This window comes from Ochotona princeps, chromosome 5 (assembly GCF_030435755.1).
Source record: "Ochotona princeps isolate mOchPri1 chromosome 5, mOchPri1.hap1, whole genome shotgun sequence".
In the NCBI taxonomy this organism is placed as follows: domain Eukaryota; kingdom Metazoa; phylum Chordata; class Mammalia; order Lagomorpha; family Ochotonidae; genus Ochotona; species Ochotona princeps.
The window spans coordinates 104,103,665-104,125,883 of NC_080836.1; the positions used below are offsets into that span (position 1 = coordinate 104,103,665).

The window sequence follows — 22,219 nt, forward strand, 5'->3', positions numbered from 1 at the left end:
TCCCCTAATCCCTCCTTCCGCCACATACAGGAGAAGGAAAGAGAAAATGTAGAAAGAGTGATGTCACCTGCTTTTTCCTAGTTTTCAACCCTTTCCACTCTGGTCAACTATGTAAACATCATAAAAAAAAAAAAAAGACTGAGCGATAGCCTAGTCTTGTAGTGTTGGGGAAAGTGTTCGTCAGGCAGCCCCTGGGGACACACTGAAGGGACCCTCACGAGGATGCAAACCCCTACAGACACTCTCCATCCCTCCTGCTGCAGCACTCGCACTGGGTCAGCTTTCCACTGGGCCTGGGCACTCAGGAAGGAGGGGGAGCTGTTTGGAGGCTGCAAAGCCAAGCGGCCAGGCGAGGCTCTGGCACACCAGCAGAAGAAGAGACACATCGGGAACCAGGGATTGGCGAGGCTGGCTCATTGGACAGGAGCCCCTTCCTAGGACAGAACCCCCAGTGACTGCCCCTAGGCTCCACCCCTTCAAAGCTCCTCCATCTCCCAATGCCGCCACTTTGGGAACCCTTGAGCAGCAACCACGCTTGAACCACACCTGTGTGGGCACTGGTGCAGCAGGAAGACCCAGGCGGAGGTGAGTGTGGAGAACACAGACACAACACTAATATGCAGAAAATACTTACTCTTAAAGGGCTAAATACATAGTCTAGAGAGAATGGTCTTGGGGCCAGAACCATGGCGTAGTAGGCTAAGTCTCCACTTGTGGCACCAGCTTCCCATAGGAGCACTGGTTCATGCCCAGCTGCCTCACTTCTGATCCAGCTCCCTTCTAATGGCCTGGGAAGGCAATGAGTCCCTGCATTCACCTGGTAGACCCAGGCAAGCTCTGGGCTCATGCCTGTGAATTGGCTCAACTTGGGCTGTTGTGGCCATTTGGGGGAGTGAGCCAGTAGGTGGGAGACCGCTTTCTTTCCTTCTCTCTGTATTTCTACCTTTCAAATCAAATCAAATCAAATAAAATAAAATAAAATAAAATAAAATAAAATAAAATAAAATAAACTTTTTTTTTCTAAGAGTGGTCCGGAAGCAGCAACTTGAGTTGAATCTCTGATCAAACTGAGACTGCAGTCAAGGTGAATGGGGAGTGGTCAGAGGACCAGCCAGTTAGCGGACATGCAGACATTGGCCGTCACACATGCAGCCTCCTAGGACATGTGGTGAGGCTGGGTTCACTCCTGGGTATTTCCTCCTTACCCAAAGTCCCCCAATTTCTTCATCGGCATTTCTGCTGCCTCGGGTGCCTCTGGAGTCCTGCTCTGATCGTCGCTTTGAGGGACCCAAATAGATCTGTCATGGTGTGTGGCCACTCTTGGTGTGCTGTCACAAACCAGAGAATTCAGGACCAATAAGGTCAGGGTTTCGGAAAGAGAGGCACTGATCAGCTGGTTGCCACTAAGCCCCAGCTTGGGGGGTGGGCTCTGGGACCATGGTGGGGGAGATGCTGAGGTCCTAACAGCAACAGCCTTCGAGGAAGCAAGTTCTGCAATGGCCCCATCCCTTCTCCAGTTCTGTGGGTGCACCTTTCCTTCTCCACTCCTGCCGCTGTCCTGCTCACACCTTCTCCATCCCCCGTGTGTGTGGATGTTGAGTGAACCCCTGGGTCAGCCTCACATCTCTTCCCTGGGGTAAGAGTTGGTGGTCCAGCTGAGGCCAGTGCTGGGTGAAACAGGAGAGTTTGTTCCACTCCAGGAAAGACCTCAAAGACCATGGCACGCAGAAAGCATTCTGTTTTCATGGCTTTCTGTGATGTTTGTGCTAGTTATCTTTTCCCAGTGGCTTTGAGTTTTCTTTTTAGCGGCTGGTGGTTTCGTCACTGTCACTCGCTTCACAGACTCTGACTCCAGACCCTGTCCTGTTTACGGCTGTTATGACTTGCTTCCCTGAGGCTTTCTTGTGACTCGACGTCTTTAGGGAAAACATGTCAGCCATGACTTTCTCTCCTCCATCTTCTCTGGGGAGCCAGACACCCACACAACTGTCCTCATTGTCTCACCTCCCATTTGCTGCAAAGGAAGCGGCCGAGGTCATTGGTTATGGTCACTTCAACCAACGTCTGTCTTGATCATGTAAATGACATGCTTAATTTTGGAAAATATAAAATCAAGGAGTGAATAATACTGAAATTGCACAGAGTCTCACTCTGCAGGGAAAGCAATAATTGACATTTCGATGGGTTTGTTTTCAAGTCTTCTACCTGATGAATTGTAACATTATACATAGCATCCCCTCCAGCAGCCTTGACTAAAGACGTTGAGATGCTTTGAGACAGTCTGAGCCACCTTCAGAAGGAAGTGGAGGACAAGAGTCTCACTCTAGCTTTGAGGGTTAGCTCTTTGACACAAGATAATGTTCTCCAAAGCCACAGATGTTTACCACCATGAGTTCTTGCCTCCTGATTTCCTTCTAATTACAACAAGCTATGGAAATTTTATACATCACTAAAATGCTGCTATGATGTTCAAGTTCAAGTTTTCTTATTGATGGAAATTTAGGCTATTTTCAGATTTCCCTATGATAAATGCTCCTGTTCCAGTTCTGTGCTAATATACCCGGGAAGGCAGCAGATAAGCACCAAAGAGCTTAGGCCCCTGCTGCCCACATAGAGACCCTGGCCTCTGGCTTTGGATTGGCTCAGAATCTCAGGCTCTTTCTTTCCCCTCTCTCCCTTCTCTGTTACTCTTTCAAATAAAAAAAAATCTTTAAAAATTTATTTATTTTAGAGTCAGAGAGACACAAAAACAGACAGAAGCAGGTAAGAGAAAAGGAGGAGGAGGAGGAGGAGGAGGAGGAGAAGAAGGTGGCTCCAACGCAACGGTTCATTCTTTAAATGCATGTCATGACCAGGCTCTGCCAGAGCAAAGCTGGAATCCGAGAGTGCGATCCAAGTCTCCCACACGGAGGTGGGGAATCCAGCATGTGGGCCATTATTTCTGCCTCCAAGGGTCTGCATTAGCAGGACACTGAAGTCAGAAACCTTAGCAGGTTATTACACAAGGCATTCCAACATGGGATGGGGGCATCAGGCTAAACAACTGTTGCAACAATGGCAATTTTTGCACACCCTGCTAAATGGTTGTGCCTTGGTTATGCAGGACTTGCCTCCAGCCAGCTATCTGAGAGTGTGTGCCCTTCTTCGTAACCTCAAATTACATCATCTGAAAACACCCTCATCCACTGCTGCTCCCTGTTGTACTTGTCAGGGTTTGGGTGTTCCTGTGGTGTTTGAATCTCTGTGTTCCTTGGTCTGGCTCTTTGCCCAGTTTCCTGGTGGGCCTTGGACTGTTGGATGTGGTGGTGCCCTCATGATAGCCCATGGCTTGGGCCCTGTGGATGGATCTTTCCTGGCAATGGGGGATGCAGTTCTTCTCCATTTTTTCACCCTCCTAGTTTTTTTTTTTTTTTATTATTTAACTTCATTAATTACATTGTATTATGTGACACAGTTACATAGATACTTGGGTTCTCCCAAAGCTTTCGACAAAATCCAACACCACTTCCTACTAAAAACCCTAACCAAGGTAGGCATAGATGGAAAAATCCACAACATAATTAAAGCCATATATGAAAAACCCAACGCCAGCATCATACTGAATGGAGAAAAGCTGGAACCCTTCCCACTGAGATCTGGAACAAGACAGGGATGTCCACTTTCTCCACTACTATTCAACATAGTCCTAGAGGTACTCGCTGAGGCCATAAGACAAGAAAAAGAAATCAGAGGAATCCAAATGGGAAACGAAGAAGTCAAACTCTCACTATATGCAGATGATATGATTCTTTATGTAGAAGAGCCAAGAGACTCAATACAGAGACTGCTAGAACTTGTACGAGAGTTTGGTAGAGTGGCAGGTACAAAATTAATGAACAAAAATCAACAGCCATAGTGTATGCGAACAGCCCCAAGATGGAAAAAGACTTAACCAGCAAGATACCATTCAAAATAACAGAGAAAAGTATGAAATATCTGGGAATAAATCTAACCAAAAATGTAGGAGACTTATTCGAAGAAAACTACAAACTACTTAAAAAAGAAATTGAACAAGACCTCAAAAGATGGAGTAACATCCCATGCTCCTGGATAGGTAAAATCAATATCATTAAAATGTCTATACTGCCAAAAGCAATATATACATTCAACGCAATCCCAATCAAATTGCCCAAAACATTCTTCATGGAACTGGAAACAATGATCCAAAAGTTCATCTGGAAGCACAAAAAACCACGGATAGCTAGAACCATCCTGAAGAACAGGAAGTTAGCAGGGGGAATCACAGTTCTGGACCTCTGGACATACTATAGGGCAGTGGTTATCAAAACAGCGTGGTACTGGCACAAAGATAGAGAGGAAGATCAATGGAGCAGAATAGAAACACCAGAAGGAAACCCACACAGATACAGCCAAATAATCTTTGACAAAAAGACAAACGACAATCCAGGCAAATGGGAAGATCTGTTCAATAAATGCTGTTGGGACAACTGGTTAATAGCCTGCAGAAACAAAAAAATAGATCCACATCTCTCACCATACACTAAGATCAGATCTAAATGGATAACAGATCTAAACCTACATCCAGAAACCTTCAAACCTTTGGAAGAAAATGTTGGAAACACACTGGAACACTTAGGGGTAGGCCCTCACTTCCTAAAAAAGACTCCAAATGCAGTAGAAATCGAGACCAAAATAAACAATTGGGACCTCACCCTCCTAGTTTTAATCCACATTTCCAGATCTCTTCCCCACAGGCAGAGTCAGCCTTTGATGGCCCTTTGCTGAGAGTCTCTCCTGGGGACCCACAACTCCCCTTCCATGGGTGTTCTCTTCTGGTCTTTCCGTTTGAGTCTTGTCTCAGGTCCATGTCTCCTCCTCCTCTTCCTCCTTCTTTCTTGTCTGGACCTTAGATTCTGAAAAACATGTCTAGAAGACCAGCAACTGCCTGGAGTGGTTGTTATACTAGCTACTGCAGGAAATCTTAATCTCACAATCAGTCAAGTGGCTCCAGAGAGCTGGTTAGACACACGGACCTTGGGAAGGCATTGAGGGGGCTGAGGGTTTAGCTGAGCAACGAAGACACCATCCAGGACATCAGTGACCCGTTTTGAACTGCCTGGGTTGGAGTTCTGGCTCCACGTCTGATTCTAGCTTCCTGCTGACGTGCGCCCTAGGAGGCAGTAGACTGTTGGCAGCCGGGTCCAGCATCTGCAGAGTGAACCAGCAGATGGGAGATCTGTGTTATGTGCTTCTCTCAAACCAAATAGTTTCAAAAATCATTTTTATGTAGAAAAGATGCCCTTACTGAATGCTTAGGTTTCGTTTTCTGCTTCCGATCAGTGCCAACACTGGACTTCAGTGGTGATGGTTCAGGTTACTGGGCTCCTGCCACCTGCATGAGAGATCTGGACTGAATTCCTGGCCCTTGGCTTCAGCCCCCAGATGGCCTCAGCTGCTGCAGGCATCTGGACAGCGAGCCAGTGGGCATCAGCTCTGCGTGTCTCTCCGTCTCTCTGCCTTGTAAATGATAATTTTTTTTGTTGTTGTTGTTTTAAGGATTTATTTATGTATTTGAAAAAGTTGTAAGTTGGTGGAGGGGTATGGAGAGAGAGAGGATCTTCCATCCACTGGTTCACTTTCCAAATGACCACAGTGGTTGGAGCTGGGTCGATTCAAAGCCAGGATACTGGAAGTTCTTCCTGGCCTCTCATGTTGATGCCGAGGCTCTAGGGCCATCCTCTTCTGCCTTCTCAAGCCACAGCAAGGAGCTGGATCAGAAGGGACTTGGGACTTGAACTGGTGCTGCTCACAGTAGTTTTATTGGTTATGTCATAGCACTGGCCCCAGTAAACAATTACATTTTTAGACATTTCCAAAAAAAGTTACTTGACATATCAGAGTTAGGCAACTTGCTGCACATCTTACACAACTTTCTCACTTTGTATCTCAGGAAAATGAGATGAAAAAGCAGGGACACAGTTTTATCCATTGCTGTGAAATCAGCTTTTTTTTTTTTTGCTTTGAGGCCAATGCAGTTGCCTCCTACTTAGCTACTGTATGGGAATCTTTGGGAATAACTCACAGGCTCAGTCTGCAGTTTCACAATAATGTATGTGAGGCATCAATTAACACTTGGAGCCTCTCCTGCCACGTCTGTGGAAAGCAGTAAAAGCAGCGCTCACTGCTGTAAGTCGCCTGGACTGCACATTCTGAAGGCGTCCACACTCTGGTGTGCGGGCTCTTGTGGTCAGCCTGGGCAGATCATCTGGGCAGAGGTGTCAGGAAGAGACAGGGCCTGTGACAGATAGGCCCTGCATCCTAGGTGTGCCCATTCCCAGGGTCATGTGGAAGGACTAGTTGGCATGCTGAAGGAGAATTAACCAGGGAATGGGGTTCCGTTCAACCAGTATTTGCACAGATATGCTTCCCGCCCCATGCCAGGCACTGGAAGTCCAGTGGGGAACAAGACAGACTCAGTCCTTGGATCCTCATCTCAGTGAGCTAACACAAGCCCACAGATCATTAATCAAATTGTGAAGCCAACAACTGGGTGCATGCTCCAGGGTGCTGAAGAAGGGGCAGCTGGTGCATGTATGCATGAGCCTGGGCACTGTGGGGCTTCCTCTTGCACAAACAATGGCTAGGGGAAGGGCAGAGCAAGAGACCAGGAGGAGGGCTCTGGGAGAAAGAGCTTGGGACTGCTGCTGGGCAGGACCAGGCCAGGGGAGGAGCAGGGCTGGGATCAGGAGAGAGGGGGACACAGGAGGACACTGAGCGGCCACTGTGGGCTTGGGACTGTGAGGAGGAGGCATTGCCATCAGGGTGTGGTGGGAACAGCCAGGGAGGAGCTTGGGCTGGGAGCAGGGCACTTGGGGGGTGCAGATGCTTAGGAAGGATAGAGCTGATTGCCATGTCTGTAGAATGAGAATGGGCAGGACCGGGAGAGAAGGACTCCTGAAACTCGGTGGGACTGTCTCAGAACAAAAAGCAGTCAGCAGAGAGGAGGTTCCTGCAAGGAACACCCAAGCATGGCCAGAAAGTGCCAGGTGTCCCTAGAGCTCAGACACCTGCTTGAGAGCCTCAGGGTGCCCCAGAGCAGGCTGACCACCCCTGCTTCATATGACGGGCTCGGAGCCAGGATTCCTCTGTTTCTGACAGCCATGCAGTCTGGCCTACGCAATCTGCTCCACACCCCTTCCCTCTCCTCCACTGATGGTATGTTTTGTGCACCAGCCTCACTCACCTGACAGGGAACTACGGTGGGTCTGTGAGCACGATGGTACGGCAGGTCTGTGGGCACGGTGCACTGTGGGAGATAACACACAGTTTGTGCTCTCAGAGTCAGCTGGGGCAGGTGCCAAGCGTGCCATGCATGCTGCCATACTGGGGAGGCTGCACCCAGGGGTGAGGGATGGGGGAGATGTGCCCAGGACAGAAACACCAGGGAGTCCAAGTATGAAGGACAGAGTTGCAGTAACTGGCCGGCAAGCAGAGGGCAGCAAAACAAGAGGGTAGAGGATGGAGCCCTTCTGCCATGTGTGACCCAGACTCACCCGCTCTGTTCTGATTCTTGGCAGAAGAGATGCCCTTCGAAGGAGCCCGGCTGAGTATGAGGAGCAGGAGGAACGGTGGCCTGGGCAGCACACGCACCCTGTACTCCAGCGTGTCTCGGAGCACGGACGTGTCCTACAGCGAAAGTGTAAGTCACATGTCTGCTGTCCAAGCCGTCCTTCTAGAAAGCAAGGTTGTGGCGGGGGAGGCCATGTGAGAAGAGCCTCTCTCAGTGCAGAATGGTCATTGTCATGTGCAGACACATGTGCTTTCCTGGGCCATTCTGTAGCAGTTCAGTTTTTGCTTAACAGTTACTTTATTTTGGTCTGAAAGGCAGAATTACAGAGAGAGAGAAAAATCTTCCATCTGCTGGCTCACTCTACAAATGGCTATAATGACCAGAGCTGGGCCAGTCCAAAGCCAGGAGCTAAGAGCTTCTTCCGGATCTCCCACATGGGTACAGGGGTCCAAGGACTTGAGCCACCCTCCCTGCTTTCCAGGGTGCATTGGCATTGCGCTGGATGGGAAGTAGAGCAGCTGGAACTCAAACAGGCACCCACACCGGATGCCAGCACTGCAGGCGGTAGCTAAACCACAGTGTCAGTCTCCAGTATTTCCATTTTAAATTTTTTGCTTTGCTGCTTGCTACTTGTGCTGGTTCTGGAGCGTGAAGTTCCTTCTACGGCCTTTGACCGAGGCCTAGGCTGGGAGCGTCCTTCGTCTCCTCCTGCCCTCGCCCCCTGGCAGCAGGTGCCTCCCCATCCATCCCAGGACAGCCTTCACGTTGCCTTCAGGATCCCATGTGCCCAGTGCTGTCTTGTTGGGATGGACTCCACATGAGGGTCCTGCAGGAAGTGCTGTAGTCCCCTTGCAGTCCTTGCCCCAACTGCACCTGTCCACCTGAATTCTCCCTCTGACTCCAGCATTAGCAGTTGTGGAAGGAAAGAGAAGGATTGAAGGGAAGAGAACCCGAAGGTGAGTGTGCTTGGCTGGCTTGGGGAGCTACAGAGGGATGACTGCAAGACTGAGCAGCAGGAACACATACACACACACACGCATGCACACATACACACCCCAGCAAAACACGTCTCCCCTCCTCCCGTTGGGCCACCTCTTGGGCTGAGGATTGGCACACGAGGTGCCCAGTGTGCAAGAGCTAAGGAAGTGCTTACTGCCTGAGCCAACCCTGCACCTCAGGCCCCTGGGGCGCTTGTCCCCTCATCTTCATTCTGGAGCCCTGAGAACTGAATCTGGGCAAAGGAGTAGGCTGATTCCCCCACATTCCCTCTTTTCCTTTCTCTGTGGAGCCTAAGTGCCATGCGTCTCCTAGAGTACCCTGAAGATGGGTCCCTGGGCCTGGGGCAGCTGATTCCCTTCTTCCAAAGCTGTCGTGGCCTTGGACCCCACCCCTTGCCATGGGTCCCATGGATGTCCTGGTCCCCCAATTGTTGCAAGGGTCAAGGGTCAGGGCTGTTACAATGAATGTCCTTGCACTACACCCCGCCCCCTCATTCCAAGTGAGAAACAGAACAGGGGGCTGATGCCATGATGTAATGGGTAAAACTGCTGCCCGTGGCTCATGAGTTCCATGTGGATGGCAGTTCAGGTCCTGGCTGCTGAACTTTCAATACAACTCTCTGATCATGTGCCTGGGAAGACAGCGGAGAATGGCCCAAATCCTTGGGAATTTGCTGGGAATCCCTGCAAAGTGCTATTTGGGTTGAAGCCAGATGGGTGCAGGTGAACTTTTCCCTTCTGCGTGTTCTGGGCATAGCACATAGGAGAGATGGGGAAACTTGTATTCAAAGGGTCAGGAAGAGGAGACTGGTGGTCTCCATTCTCTGATACCTCTTAACTGTCAGGGTGAGGTGGCCAGGGAGGGGGACACTGTGGACTTACTCCCAGGAGAGTGATTCTGGACACCCCCTCTTCCTTCAGTTGTGCTAGGCTGGCGATGACCTCACTGTGGACATGGATGGTTATTCTGTCTTGTAAGGCTGCCTGACCTGGAGCTGTCTGCAGCTGCCAGTGGCCAGTGGCTTGCAGGAAGTGGATTTGGGTTGCAGGGAGAAGGGAAGCTGCCAGCCGCTCAAACTCCCCTAAGCAAGGCGCCCCTGAAGCCGAGAACTCATGGTTGGGCCCCATGGCAGTCTCCAGAGGGGACTCTTCCTTAGAGGACAAGTGTGTGGAAGGTAGTGGACACTCCCCTGGAATGTTGTTCCAATTCTGCCTCTCTCCCATGGCAGACCCAAGGTCCACTGCTTCGTGTCTGCCAAACTGTTCTGAGGTCAGGCATCTTTACCTGTGTTTATCTGAGTGTTGTCTCTCATCTGCACTTCCTCGGGTCTTTTACCACCCCTGACAACTGGCCCCCATTGAGTTATCATCCTTATTTCTTCTGATCCACAGTTCTTGTTCTGGGCACCAGTCTTGTGAAGATTAATATATGTTGCAAGTGTCTTGTTCCACTTTGCATCACGTAGGAATTTTCAAAGTGTTTTCTCCCCCTGTTTCTAGTTTGTTTCTGCGAGCCTAGAGAAAATTCTGGGCTTCTAAAGACATCTGATCATCAGAATTAGGCTCCACATGCCTAACCACATTGCCCATGGGACAAATACAACTACTGAAGGAATTTTGGGAGTTTGTCTTGTTTTAAAAAGCAAGTGGAAGTGGGATGGGATTATGAATGGATACATGATTTATGCTAAGAGATCAGCCAGTGCTTGTGTTTCCTCCAGGGGTAGCTTTGGCAAGTAAAACATAATTCTTATGACTATAAGGTTATTTTATGTACAAGATAACTCCAAGAACCTTTGGAGACATTTGCATTTTGTTATAAAAATTCACATATATGCCTCTCTTGAAAAGCTTTAAGTACCGTAAAAGCGTGAACAAATGCTAGATGTTATTAGTATGTGGCAAATTTTTAAAACCTTTGAAGTAGGGTTGGGGCATGTTGAGAACTCATTAATATCAGTGGAACATGAGACTAAATTAATGATGCGTTATCCAATGTGTTTTCTCCAAAGGAATTGGTGGATTTCATCCAAGCAAATTTTAAGAAACGGGAATGTGTCTTCTTTACCAAAGACTCAAAGGCCACGTAAGTAACTCGTCTCCATTCCTTTGCTCAAAAATAGATCATGAGCCACCGTTAGAACAAACACACATGAATGTCTTATTGGCGCTCCTTTTGCAATTCTTAGAAATGAAGTGTGAGCAGGAAGTTCTCATGCAGGTGTCCCTCAGCTTCTGCAGGGTCTGGTTCTGGGATATCCCACCCCTCAAGGAATAACAACATCCATGGGTGCACCAGTGTCCTATAAAATGTCATAGTATTTGCATAGAATCTGCATGCATCCTTCTGTGTATTCTGAATCCTCTCCAGATTAGGTATGGCAAATAATACCTAATGCAGTGCAAATGCCATCAAAAAGTTGCTATATGTTACAAGCTATACCTGTTCAATGACAGACACAATTTTTTTTCGCAAATGTTTTCAATGTTTAGTTGGTTGACTATGAATGGAGAATTGGTAAAGAGAGAGGACAGCCTATATCTTCTTGTGTTTCCTGGAGTTGTCTCTTCTTGTTGAGTATCTAGCTTTGGCAAGAGCTGACCAAATCACCAAGAGAGGTTATCATTTTCCCGAGTCTGGGAACACATTACATGATGTGTTGGCATCAAATGCTCTTTCATAGCAGTTGCCAGCCAACACCTGGCATGCTCAGGTGTCTGTGTGACTGGCTCATCTCTCAGGCTTTTTTTGGTTTCTTTTTTTTCTTTTTTTTCCTCTGGTGGCCTTTCCTTCTAATTAGACATTCACTGGATACAAGGCTCACAGGTTTGAGGTTACAAAAGCAACCCTGCCAGCTTGGGACATGGTAGACCCTCAGTCTGGTTGGTGAGCAAGAATGAACGAGAGGATGGATGAACACTGCCGACTGAATCATAGGACTGAATAGGAGGATGGTGGAGGAAACTGATCAGCTGTGATTGACAGTTCCTTCTTGGCCAGAGTGAGTGTGGCTTCAGGGAGCTGGCCCAAAACGAAGGCAAGAAGCTTAGTTCCAGAAGGCTGACCTGGGGTCTGCTCTCTGGCTGTGTCTTTACAGTTGTAGAAAGTTGTGAATGCTTTGGAAAAAGTGTTGAATAAGGACTATTTCTGTATTTAGTTGTAATTAGACCTTTAGATATCAGAAGCTCAAGCAGCTTAATCTAAAAAGGAAGATTTGCTATTGGGAAACAGCAGTGTTCCCCAAGGAGTGACTGGGTCTCTGGAGTGGGTAGGGACTGCAATTGGGCATGTGGGGGCTCAGTTACTTCTCTTTGCCCACTTCTCCTCTCCTGTGGTCCTGCACATCTGTTTCTTCTGCCTAGAGATACCACACCTTGTGTTGTCTGGGTTTCCCAAGTCCCAAGCCTAGACATGGAGAAGGATGGGAGCAGCTCTTTTGCCAAGCAAGGGGCGCCTGTGTCAGTCACAGGTTAACGTCCTGTTCCTGGGCCCAACTGCCGTGGCCAATCCCACAGGATCTGACCACAGAGTAAGCGCATCTTGATCTGACTGATGAAATTCTTATCAGGGTGCACGCAAATGCAGGTGTCACTGAGGTGTCATCGGCAGCTTACTCCTTAGGAGGAGCTTTTTGTGAATCTCTCTGTTGAGGGACGTGGGTGGTTACCCAGGCTTCTGATACTTCCAGTCACTATTATCAGAACAACTCCAGGTTCTCATAACACAGAGCTGATTGCTTGTGGACAGTAGAAACTTGACTACTTTTGTCTGTCTGCAATCTGTCTGCTCCTGGAATGGTCATAAAACTTAACTACAAAGCAACTGCTCTCAGATTTTTAGAAAGCAGCAACATCCACTATCACTGTTACCATCTTGTAGGCGAAAACGCGGTCTCCTGCCAGGGTGCTTTTAGAGTTCATTCTGCAGCTTGCCACCAGGAAGATGGACTTACCAGTGAGGGAGGAACAGCTTTGCCATGGGCACTGTGACAGCTGTGTAACCGTAAACTTGTCTTCTGGAAAGAAAAACAAATGCTTCCATCATTGGGGATGGATGAGGATACAAACTATTTATGAGAAGACCAATCAATATATTCATTCACATTTGTGAACTCTTTCAAAGGATATGTGCTGTGGGCTCCTATAAGCCAGAAATCCTGGGACAGAGGTTATGAGATGGAGTCCAGTTGGACGTGTCCAGTCCTGAGGACACTGGTGAATTGAGATTGACTCCTGTACCCTGGCATGGGCTCATGTTCATGGGGGCATGGTGCCTTTCATGGCAGGTTAAAGGTTAGTTCAGGAACAGGAATAGTGAAAAGAGCCACTGATTTTGCTAGACCTGGGCAGAAGACATAAACTGATTGTGTGGGGCAAATCAGGCCAGTTACCCACGGAGAGGGCCCCTTTGGCCTGTCTCCGTGGCCAGGCATCACTATTCCCGATTTCCCTTTCACATCACCACAGAGGGCTTCAATTCCCAGCATCCTCCTTGCCAAGAGATAGGAGGGAAGAGACTAGGGAGGGAAAGACAGAGCCAAGCAGGCAGGGCAGGCAAGAATAAAGCAGGAGCAAGGAGGGCTGGTTTTAGAGGTTTTGTTATTGCTATCTTGTTGCATGAAACCTGAGTATCTCCCCAAGAAGTGCAGCCCAGCCAGCTCTGCACAGCAGCAAAGTTGACTGAAGAGGCAGGTGACCAGACCAACTGGCTGGGGTCAGCTCTCCTTTCCTTCTGAGAGTTACCCTAGGATGAGGGTTACAAGGGTTGTTATAGAATGGGTGACTTAGGTAGCCATGGGAAGCAGGTGAGTTGGGGGCAGCCACAGGAACAATGTGTGAGTTGGGCAGCCATGAGAGATAGCCATGGGAACAATGGGTGTAGCGAGACATACGATATCAGTTTCTGAAACTGAGGGTTGCTGGCAGGGCATGTTGTACCTTGTGCTCTGGCCCCAAAAGCAGGAAGCTAGCAAAGCATTTTGTACAGAAACATAAAGAACAGGTTAGCAAACTTATGCAGGCCTGTACCAAAGTGACTCCATTTTGTGACTGGATTCCACAATATCTCTCCCTCTTTTATTTATTTGAAAGGCAGAGTTATGTGGAGAGAGAGAGAAAGAGGAGAGAGAAAGAGAGAGACACAGAAAGAGATGTCTTCCATCTGCTGCTTCACTCTCCAAAAGGTGGCAATGGCTGGGACTGTGCCAGGCTAATGCCAGGAGCCCAGAGTTTCTTGCGGGTCTCCCATGTGGGTGCAGGGGCCCAAACATTCAACCCATCTTCACTGCTTTCCCAGGTGCCTTAATAAGAAGCTGCATTAGAAGTAGAGCAGCTGGGTCTTGAATCAGAACCCAAATGGCATACCAGTGTTGCATGTGGCATCACCATGAGTTGAAGGTCGCCTTGACAATGCAGGTACCATGCTCTAGGCTAGCTGGAGGTTTCGCAACATTTCCAGCCCTCGGGCAAGCCTGGGCTGAGCGGACTTGTGCCAAGGCTAGAAGTGCATTTTTGTTTTCTTGACACACTCTGCCTGGCGGGTCCTTGGCTATTCCCAAGAGCTCAGAGCGACTTGAGAGTGTGGGAATCGTGTCCCATTTGTTCTGGTGTGCCGAGAAGCTCAGCCTAGAGTGGGATCAGAGCTTTTCACCCTGGGTTGTTGAGTGACAATAGTTCACAGGGACAGGAGGGCTGCTTGTCATTGCGTCCACTTCCAGTTTCCTGCTAGGTGTGTGCTGTCACCCAGTGAAGACGATGTGGTTCTGGTGCGCCCATGCTGGGGGGATCTGGTGTTCATGGCTGCACAGTTTGTCTTTATCTGGCCCAGATGATCCAAAGTCTCTTAAGAAACTGATGTCCAGTGAGGAAATGACAAGCTTACCCCTGCGGGGTCTGAGAATCCCCGGTCAGGTCTGTCCACTTTATGTCAGCAGCCCGAGCAGGGCTGGTAGCCCCGATGCATTGGGGTCTGCTCCAGAGTGTCTATGAGCTGCGACCTATGTGAGGGTTAAAAAGAGTGCTGACTCCCAGGCTCAGACAACAGACTCCACAGGGACAGGCTCTGGTCTCCTAGCTGAGCTTGGGTAATGCATGCGTTATGACAGGGAAAGGAGGCCCATGGAGTGTCCACACCAGCACCGGAGGTATTCCCAGTGGTCTGAAGATGCGGCTGTGTGGTGCAGTCTCCTCTGGTGTGTATGTGTGCAAGTGTGCATGATTTACTCTCAGGGTCACCAGACCTGTGTAAGCACGTTGAGTGTGTCCCTTCTATCACGTTGCTCTGCTCAGGGACAGTGTGTGCAAGTGTGGCTATGCCCAGAGCCAGCACATCGAGGGCACCCAGATCAACCACAACGAGAAGTGGAATTACAAGAAGCACACCAAGGAGTTTCCCACCGACGCCTTTGGGGACATCCAGTTTGAGACCCTGGGGAAGAAAGGAAAGGTGAGCCCCTGGGTCCTTGCTTCAAGCTGCTTGCCGTGCTGGTACCGGGGGCTGGCTGCGTTACCCACATGCTGTGCCAGGGTGGAGGCACACAGAGACACAAGCCATGCCCAAAGCAGGTGCAGGGAAAAGTTGTGGGCAGACTAGGCTCACTGGGAAAAGCTGGCAGGTGAGAGGTGGCTTGTGCATGCGCACTACAGGTATCAAACACCTGTTCTGAGCTGGTTTACCAAAGGCAGTGGCTGCTGTTTGGGATCGTCCATTTCGGTGTGGAGGGTGGGATGCCTGAGAAGTCACATCGTCCTACCATGCCCACTGGGGTAGCTCCTCCTCTGGATCTTACAAAGATGTTTCTCTCCCGTTGCAGCAGTGGCAGTCCCTGAACTCCACCCCCAGCCCTGCTGGTTGCAGCCTGAGGGGGAAGGAGGGCAAGATCCTATCGTAACCCTTTTACCCCGCAGTATATCCGCTTGTCCTGCGACACGGACGCCGAGACCCTGTATGAGCTCCTGACTCAGCATTGGCACCTGAAAACTCCCAACTTGGTTATTTCCGTCACCGGCGGCGCCAAGAACTTTGCCCTGAAGCCGCGCATGCGCAAGATCTTCAGTCGTCTGATCTACATCGCTCAGTCAAAAGGTGCCTGGAGGGCTGGAATGGGGAGCTGGGGCCAAGGGTACAGGTGCTTCTGCCAGCACATGCAATTCACCGGCGGAATTTAGGTGCAGGTGGCACAAGATGATTAATCACTGTTTCATTAAAGGCGGCGTTAAGTGTTTGAGATGAAAGCAAGCCATGGCGTTATTTGAAATAGTCTGCATGCCGTTTTTTTATGCCTCCCCCAGCTTTCGTCCTTTTTCTCTTCTGTGCTCTCCCTTCTCTCTCCTTTTTGATCTTTATTTGAATGGTTGAAAGGCAGAGAGAGAGAGAGAGGGAGAGGTATCCCATCTGCTAATTCACTCTTGCAACAGCAACGGCTGGCCCCTGTTGAAGCTAGCAGCCCGGATCTTAGTCGCAGTCGCCCCGTGAGAGGCCGGGACTCAAGGACTTGAGGCATCACCCGAGGCCGCCGAGAATGTGCGTTAGCAGTGCCAGCACTTGAACTCAGGCTCTTGAGTACTGGACGCCAGTGAACCCAACCGGTGCCTTAACTGCTCCACCACAGGCCTGCTTCCTGGTTCCTCTTTTGGCAGAGGGGCTGGCAGGGCCAAAGAGGGGGTAACTCTCTGTTCGGAAGCATTTCAAACCTACAGAAAAGTTTCCTGATGAATGCAATCAGTGCGGTACACGCTTCACACACATTTACCAGTTATTAACATTTTCCCACATTCATCTCTTGTTCTGTAAATGCCCACATCTTAGGGCAACCACTGCGGCATAAGCCGAGCGCCTACGCTGGTGAGGATGCATCCCCTTAGAGCTGGGGCGTTTTCTCCCATACCTGATCCAATTTCCAACCCAGGAGAGTTAGGTTGGCCGAGATTGGTGTCTAGCCAACAGTCCACACTCAAATGTCACTCATTATCCCAGCATCCCGTAGGAGGAAACGTCTTCCTTCTCCAGTTGGAGCCCAAATCCAGTTTGATGTTTATTTTCTGAGTTTTCTTCCATATGGAACTGATTTTCAGGCTTTCTTTGCCCTTCATGTTGTTTGGACACCTTAATGTGGTTGTCACTGATGTTTTCACATGATGAACTTCAGCAAAGCTTAACTATTGAAAATTCTTCTTTTTTTCTAAAGATTCATGTATTTTCCTTGCAAAGTCAGATGTACCAAGAGGAGAGACAGAGAGGAAGATCTTCTGTCTGATGATTCACTCCCCAAGTGGCTGTAATGTTTGGAACTGAACTGATCCAAAGCCAGGAGCCAGGAGCCAGGAGCCTCCTTCAGGTCTCCCATGTGGGTGCAGGGTCCCAAGGCTTTGGGCCATCCTCGACTGCTTTCCCAGGGCACAAGCAGGGAGCTGGATGGGAAATGGGGCCACTGGGATTAGAACCGGTGTCCATGTCCTGGCATGTGCAAATCGAGGACTTTATCTACTAGGCTATCGCACTGGGCCCTGGAAATTCTTTTATAAAGAATATCAGTTGACTGACAGAGCTAAAGAAGCCATGTTTTGTCTTAGAGATTGTATACTCATTAGGATTTTTTTCCTAGATACATATATCTATGAAGTTTAATTTGTAAGTTAGGCACAACAGTATAATATTAACTAAAAAATAGAACAATTGCAGCAATTTACTTTAAAGAAAGCTATTTAAAATGTATGAGTTAGGGCCGGCATTGTGCAAGAAATCACTGCTTGCATGCCAGGCTCCAGTATTCTGCTTCCTGTGAGATCCACATGATGTCTGGGAGGCAGCAGAAGAATACCCGAGGGCTTGGGCTCCTGACCATGTGGGAGACCAGGAGGGAGTTCCTGCTTCCTGGGTCTTTGGCCTGTAGTTTTGGGGTGTCTGGGGAGTGAACTAGCAGATGGACCTGTGGTGGGTGGGTCTGGGAGCAGACCGAGCTGCCTTGGGGGGTGGTCCCACCCACTGCACTTGGTGGCTCAGGTTGCCCTGGAGAGGTGTTTTTTTTAAGATGCTGACTGCCGGTCACAGCATCTGTTGCTGGGAGTCTTCAGTGGGTCCAGGATGCGTGTGTTCTAAGAAGCACCTGTCATGGTTCCGGCTTCCTCAGGTCAAGCCCCACCCATAGCTTGGATGCCCATGCCCTGTGTGGTGCTATGGAGTATGGTCTTCCTGCGAGGCCTGAGAGCTCAACATTTGCTCCTCTCCCTGGCTGGCAGGTGCTTGGATTCTCACTGGAGGCACGCACTATGGCCTGATGAAGTACATTGGTGAGGTGGTGAGAGATAACACAATCAGCAGGAACTCGGAGGAAAACATTGTGGCCATTGGCATAGCGGCGTGGGGCATGGTCTCCAACCGGGATACCCTCATCAGGAATTGTGATGCTGAGGTAGGCATGGCACTGTGAGATAACAAAGTCATTTCATGGCAGATGTCAGCTTGAGGGCACTGGAGAAGGACCAGCTGGGTGGAATAGAAGACTGGTACCCAATGACCATGTCTGTCATGGGCACTGGGATCACCTTGGTGTTTCAGCATCACCTCTGTGGTGGCATCTGTGAATCACAAAAGTGCCGTTGAAAGCAAGTATTTTAAAATATGATTTTAAAAGCAGAGAGAAAAAGAGGGAAGGAGAGAGAGAGAGAGAGAGAGACCCATCATCCCATCATTGCTTCACTCTCCCAACATCTGGGGATGGGCCAGGCTGGACTCAAGAGCCAGGAACTCCATCCGGGTCTCTCATATAAATGGCAGGGATGGTGGAGATTCACCACTTGAGCCATCACCTGTGCTTCTCAGAGTGCACATTAGCAAGACGTTGGATCAGGGACCAGATTGGAACTCAAACCCAAGTATTCCAACATGGGATGAGGTTTCCCAACTGTGCACCGAATCCCTGCCTTGGATACTCAGGCAAGGATGTTCATGAAAATGTTTCTTATAGTATCCAAGAATTGTTCTAAACATTAATAGCTGGTAATATTCATGGTAGGGAAATCTCCAGGTGGATTTTTGTACTGATATGAGAGAAAATAATGAGCCATTAAATACTATTTCAGAAAGTTTGGATAGTATGGAAATTATTTATTATCTACTCTTCTCTATCATCTTTCTGCTGACATCTGTGCTTCCCTAGAAAATACCTTCAGGTTCCGAAACCTTGAGAGTAACTGCTACTGTGACTCAAGTACAGTTTTCATTTCCTGCTTATTTTATGAAATAAGCATGTATTATTTTTGGAGAAAAAAACCACAGTGTTATATTTTTATTTCTCTTGTGTTCTTCTTGGATCATCTGCTGATGACTGAGTAGTTCTACAGTGACTCATAGGATCTTTTGGATGGTGTCTTGCTTCTTTACTGTTTTCCCAGCGCGATAGTGTTTTTGTTGTTGTTGAAACCAATAGTTGCTAACGGCCATCTTGATTGTTTTCCCATGCATTTTGTTTGTTTGTTTTTGGTCCAAACTTCCTTACAGAATCCCCGACTGGACCACACGGCTGACTCAGCATTAGACTCCACTGACCTGCCACAACGTCGCACATCAGCAACACTAGGATGGGATTCTAGATTTAGGATCTCTTTCTGAGTGCTTTTCTCATCTACCATTAGCTGTTTTTCTTCTTGAGTCACTGTTACACTTTGAATATTATGATAGCATGACCTATGCCCTTTTAAAAAAAAGCACAGGTAGACACTCATAATTCTTATTTTTCAGATTTCTTTTGGGCTATTGAAAGCCACATTTTTAACATTTAAATGTTAGAATATTTGCCAAGACTCAATCTCGAGATAAAATAAACAACAACTCAACGACACACTCAGTGAATGGGATCATGATAAGCCTATAAATGATGCTGGAAACGTTAAAATTGTTCTAATACCAAGCATTTGTCCACTAATGTGATGTGTCAATGTGGGCAAGCCTTTGTCTCTCAGGAAAGTTTCACAACTTTCATGAGCAAGTCCTATGTTATGTATCTCCTCTTAAGGTTATTCCAGATTTTTTTTATTTTTATTGTTAATGTAAGGAGGTCTTTATTCAACGTAACTTGATTTTTATTGTTTTGAATCAGTTGCCTTAGTAGACTCTTCTGTTAATCCTAACAGCATTTCCATAGAGCCACTGAGCATTCTAGGTTTATATCCAAGTTGTTGAGAAACCCTCCACGGAACTGTGCCTTGTCTTGGCTGTGATGTGCAGCCAGCGCACCATTAAATAATAGTGGACATTGCAGATCCTGGGACAGGTTCCCAGGCTATCCGACATCATAATCACTGAGATGTTCCAACTGCCCACCAGTGAATGGGATTTGGCTAAAGGTTTGATATACATACATTTAACAATTACATCTCAAGGCATCATACTTTTACTACAGTTTTCAATGTGTTATTTTATTAATTCTAAAAATTGAGGTAATTCAGCATCATTATGCTTCCGTGGGGTTATCTGTCTGCTTTCACGTAAGGGACTGGATACTGAAACAATACTAGTTATTCCCTCATAACTTTGCTACATTTAATAAGCCAATAACTTAGGAGGATTATTTATTTATTTATCTATCTATCTATTTATTTATTTATTTATTTAAATTCTTATTCATTGGAGGGTTTGGTGGTTGACTTTTTCTATTGTGGTTCTGGAAGAGCGAAATGTGAATTATATAAATGTTCAATGAAACGTTGGCAGGGGTTCTGGTTTCCAACACCTGGATGTGTCTTTCTTGCAAAAATGACCTCCTCTGTCATGTCCGGATGGGCATAATCTGCTCAGAGAACAGAATTTTAACACTTGCATTTTACTATTTATTTTGCTTTTGTTCTGGTTTGATATTTGACATCAACAGCCTTCTTCCCTCCATTGAGTTTTCTGCTTATATTCTGTTCCCTGACTCCTTTCAGTGTAACCCCAGCACTGGATTTAAATACCTTTGAGTGGAGCTAAAGAATTAGAAGCTGTCTTGGTCAGCATTCCTTTCTATAACACTCTTATTACAGGCTTTTATTCTGTAGTAACATGAGGACAAAGTATTTTATTCCTTCATTGTGTGGTCCTGTTACCCTGTGCTTCATAGAGTGCACACAGTCAAACAATTTCTTAAATGCTGTTCATTTCAATGAATTTCTGCAAAAGAGCGCAGAGTGATGGGTGGAGAGCAGGTGGGGAATTGATCCCTGCATGTTCACTAGCCATGGGTGTGACAGTGGGTGGGTGACTCATTTCCTGCCCTCTAAGATTCCAGAAGAACTCTTTTGGACACTGCTATTGTTGAATCCAGATGTTGAATTTTCCCATAAACATTCATTGTGCCATTGTGTGTGTGGGCCAACAAGGCAGCTTTCAAAACCAAACGTCCCTGTCCCTCTACAGGGATATTTTTCAGCCCAGTACATCATGGATGATTTCAAGAGGGATCCTCTGTACATCCTAGACAACAACCACACTCATCTGCTGCTGGTGGACAACGGCTGTCATGGCCATCCCACCGTGGAAGCCAAGCTCCGGAACCAGCTGGAGAAGTACATCTCTGAGCGCACCAGCCAAGGTTTGTGCCTGGGAGCTGGGACATGGGGCTGTGTGGTTACACCAACAGGGGCAGCAGCAAGATGGATAATACTTCCTTTTGTATACTAGGAGTGCTTCTGCCATGGTCCTGGTTACTGTTCAACATGCCCAGGTGTGACGAATGCTTCCTTCTTCTCTTGTTTGTTATTTTAGAAAGCCTGTTGTCTCCTCTGCTAGACAAATAAAACTCACAGGGGCAGATAGAAGCTTAGAAAGTCAGAAGCAGGTGCCATGGTGCTGTAGGCTAAGCTTCCACCTGTGGCACCAGGTCCCCATACGGGCACCAGTTTAAGTTTCAGCTGCTGCACTTCTGACACCCTGGGAAAGCAGTAGAGGATGGCTCAAATCCCAAGGTTGTTGCACCCATGTGGAAGACTCAGAGGAAGCTCCTGGTTCCTACCTTTGGACTGGCCCGGCTCCGGCATTGAGGTCATTTATGGAGTGAACCAGCTAATGGAAGATCTTTCTCTCTCTCGCTCTGTAACCCTGCCTTTCAATAAGAAATAAAACAAATCTTCAAAACAAACACCACTTGGTTATCTAGGGTAGAAATGATTTTTTAAAATCACTAACCACCCACTAGTTTAACAATCAGATATTGTTTTGAGTCTTGTCCACTTCTGTGTAACAGAATCACCTAAAACATTTGTTTTAAGGAAAGAGTCTATTTTCTGTGGTTGGTGTTTCTTCTCTTCCCATGGACCCCAGGTTGAAATATATTGAAATATAGAAGCAGATTAGCTTGTAGTTTAGCAATAGATCTTGTAAAGGGGACTTTTACTTGTTGATATGCCCCAACGTCTTCCTTCTGAAGTGGAATACACATGACAAAATATTTTAAAATTTTTAATGAAGATTTATTTTTACTTGAAAGGAAGAGTTACAGAGTGGGAGAGAGAGCTTTTCTATTGTCTCACTCCCCGAATGGCCACAATGGGCTTGGCTGGTCTGAAGCCAGAAGCCTGGAGCTTCTTCAGGGTCTCTGAGTGGGTACAGGGATCCAAGCACTTGAGCAATCTTTTGCTACTTTCCCTGGCACAATAGCAGGAAGCTGGATCAGAAGTC

The 22,219-nt window shown here is 47.7% G+C and overlaps 1 protein-coding gene across 2 annotated transcripts in view; it reads left to right on the forward strand.

Moving 5' to 3' along the window:
- The window catches only part of TRPM8 (transient receptor potential cation channel subfamily M member 8), a 131,828-nt gene that overhangs the window by 50,935 nt on the left and 58,674 nt on the right, over positions 1–22,219 (forward strand). For both annotated transcript variants that reach the window (XM_058665154.1, XM_058665155.1), the window contains exons 3-8: positions 7,578–7,699; positions 10,581–10,654; positions 14,857–15,013; positions 15,475–15,652; positions 17,806–17,978; positions 20,960–21,134. In XM_058665154.1, coding sequence (XP_058521137.1) covers positions 7,583–7,699; positions 10,581–10,654; positions 14,857–15,013; positions 15,475–15,652; positions 17,806–17,978; positions 20,960–21,134 — 874 coding nt within the window. In that variant the 5' untranslated portion in view covers positions 7,578–7,582. The remainder of the gene's footprint in view (positions 1–7,577; positions 7,700–10,580; positions 10,655–14,856; positions 15,014–15,474; positions 15,653–17,805; positions 17,979–20,959; positions 21,135–22,219) is intronic.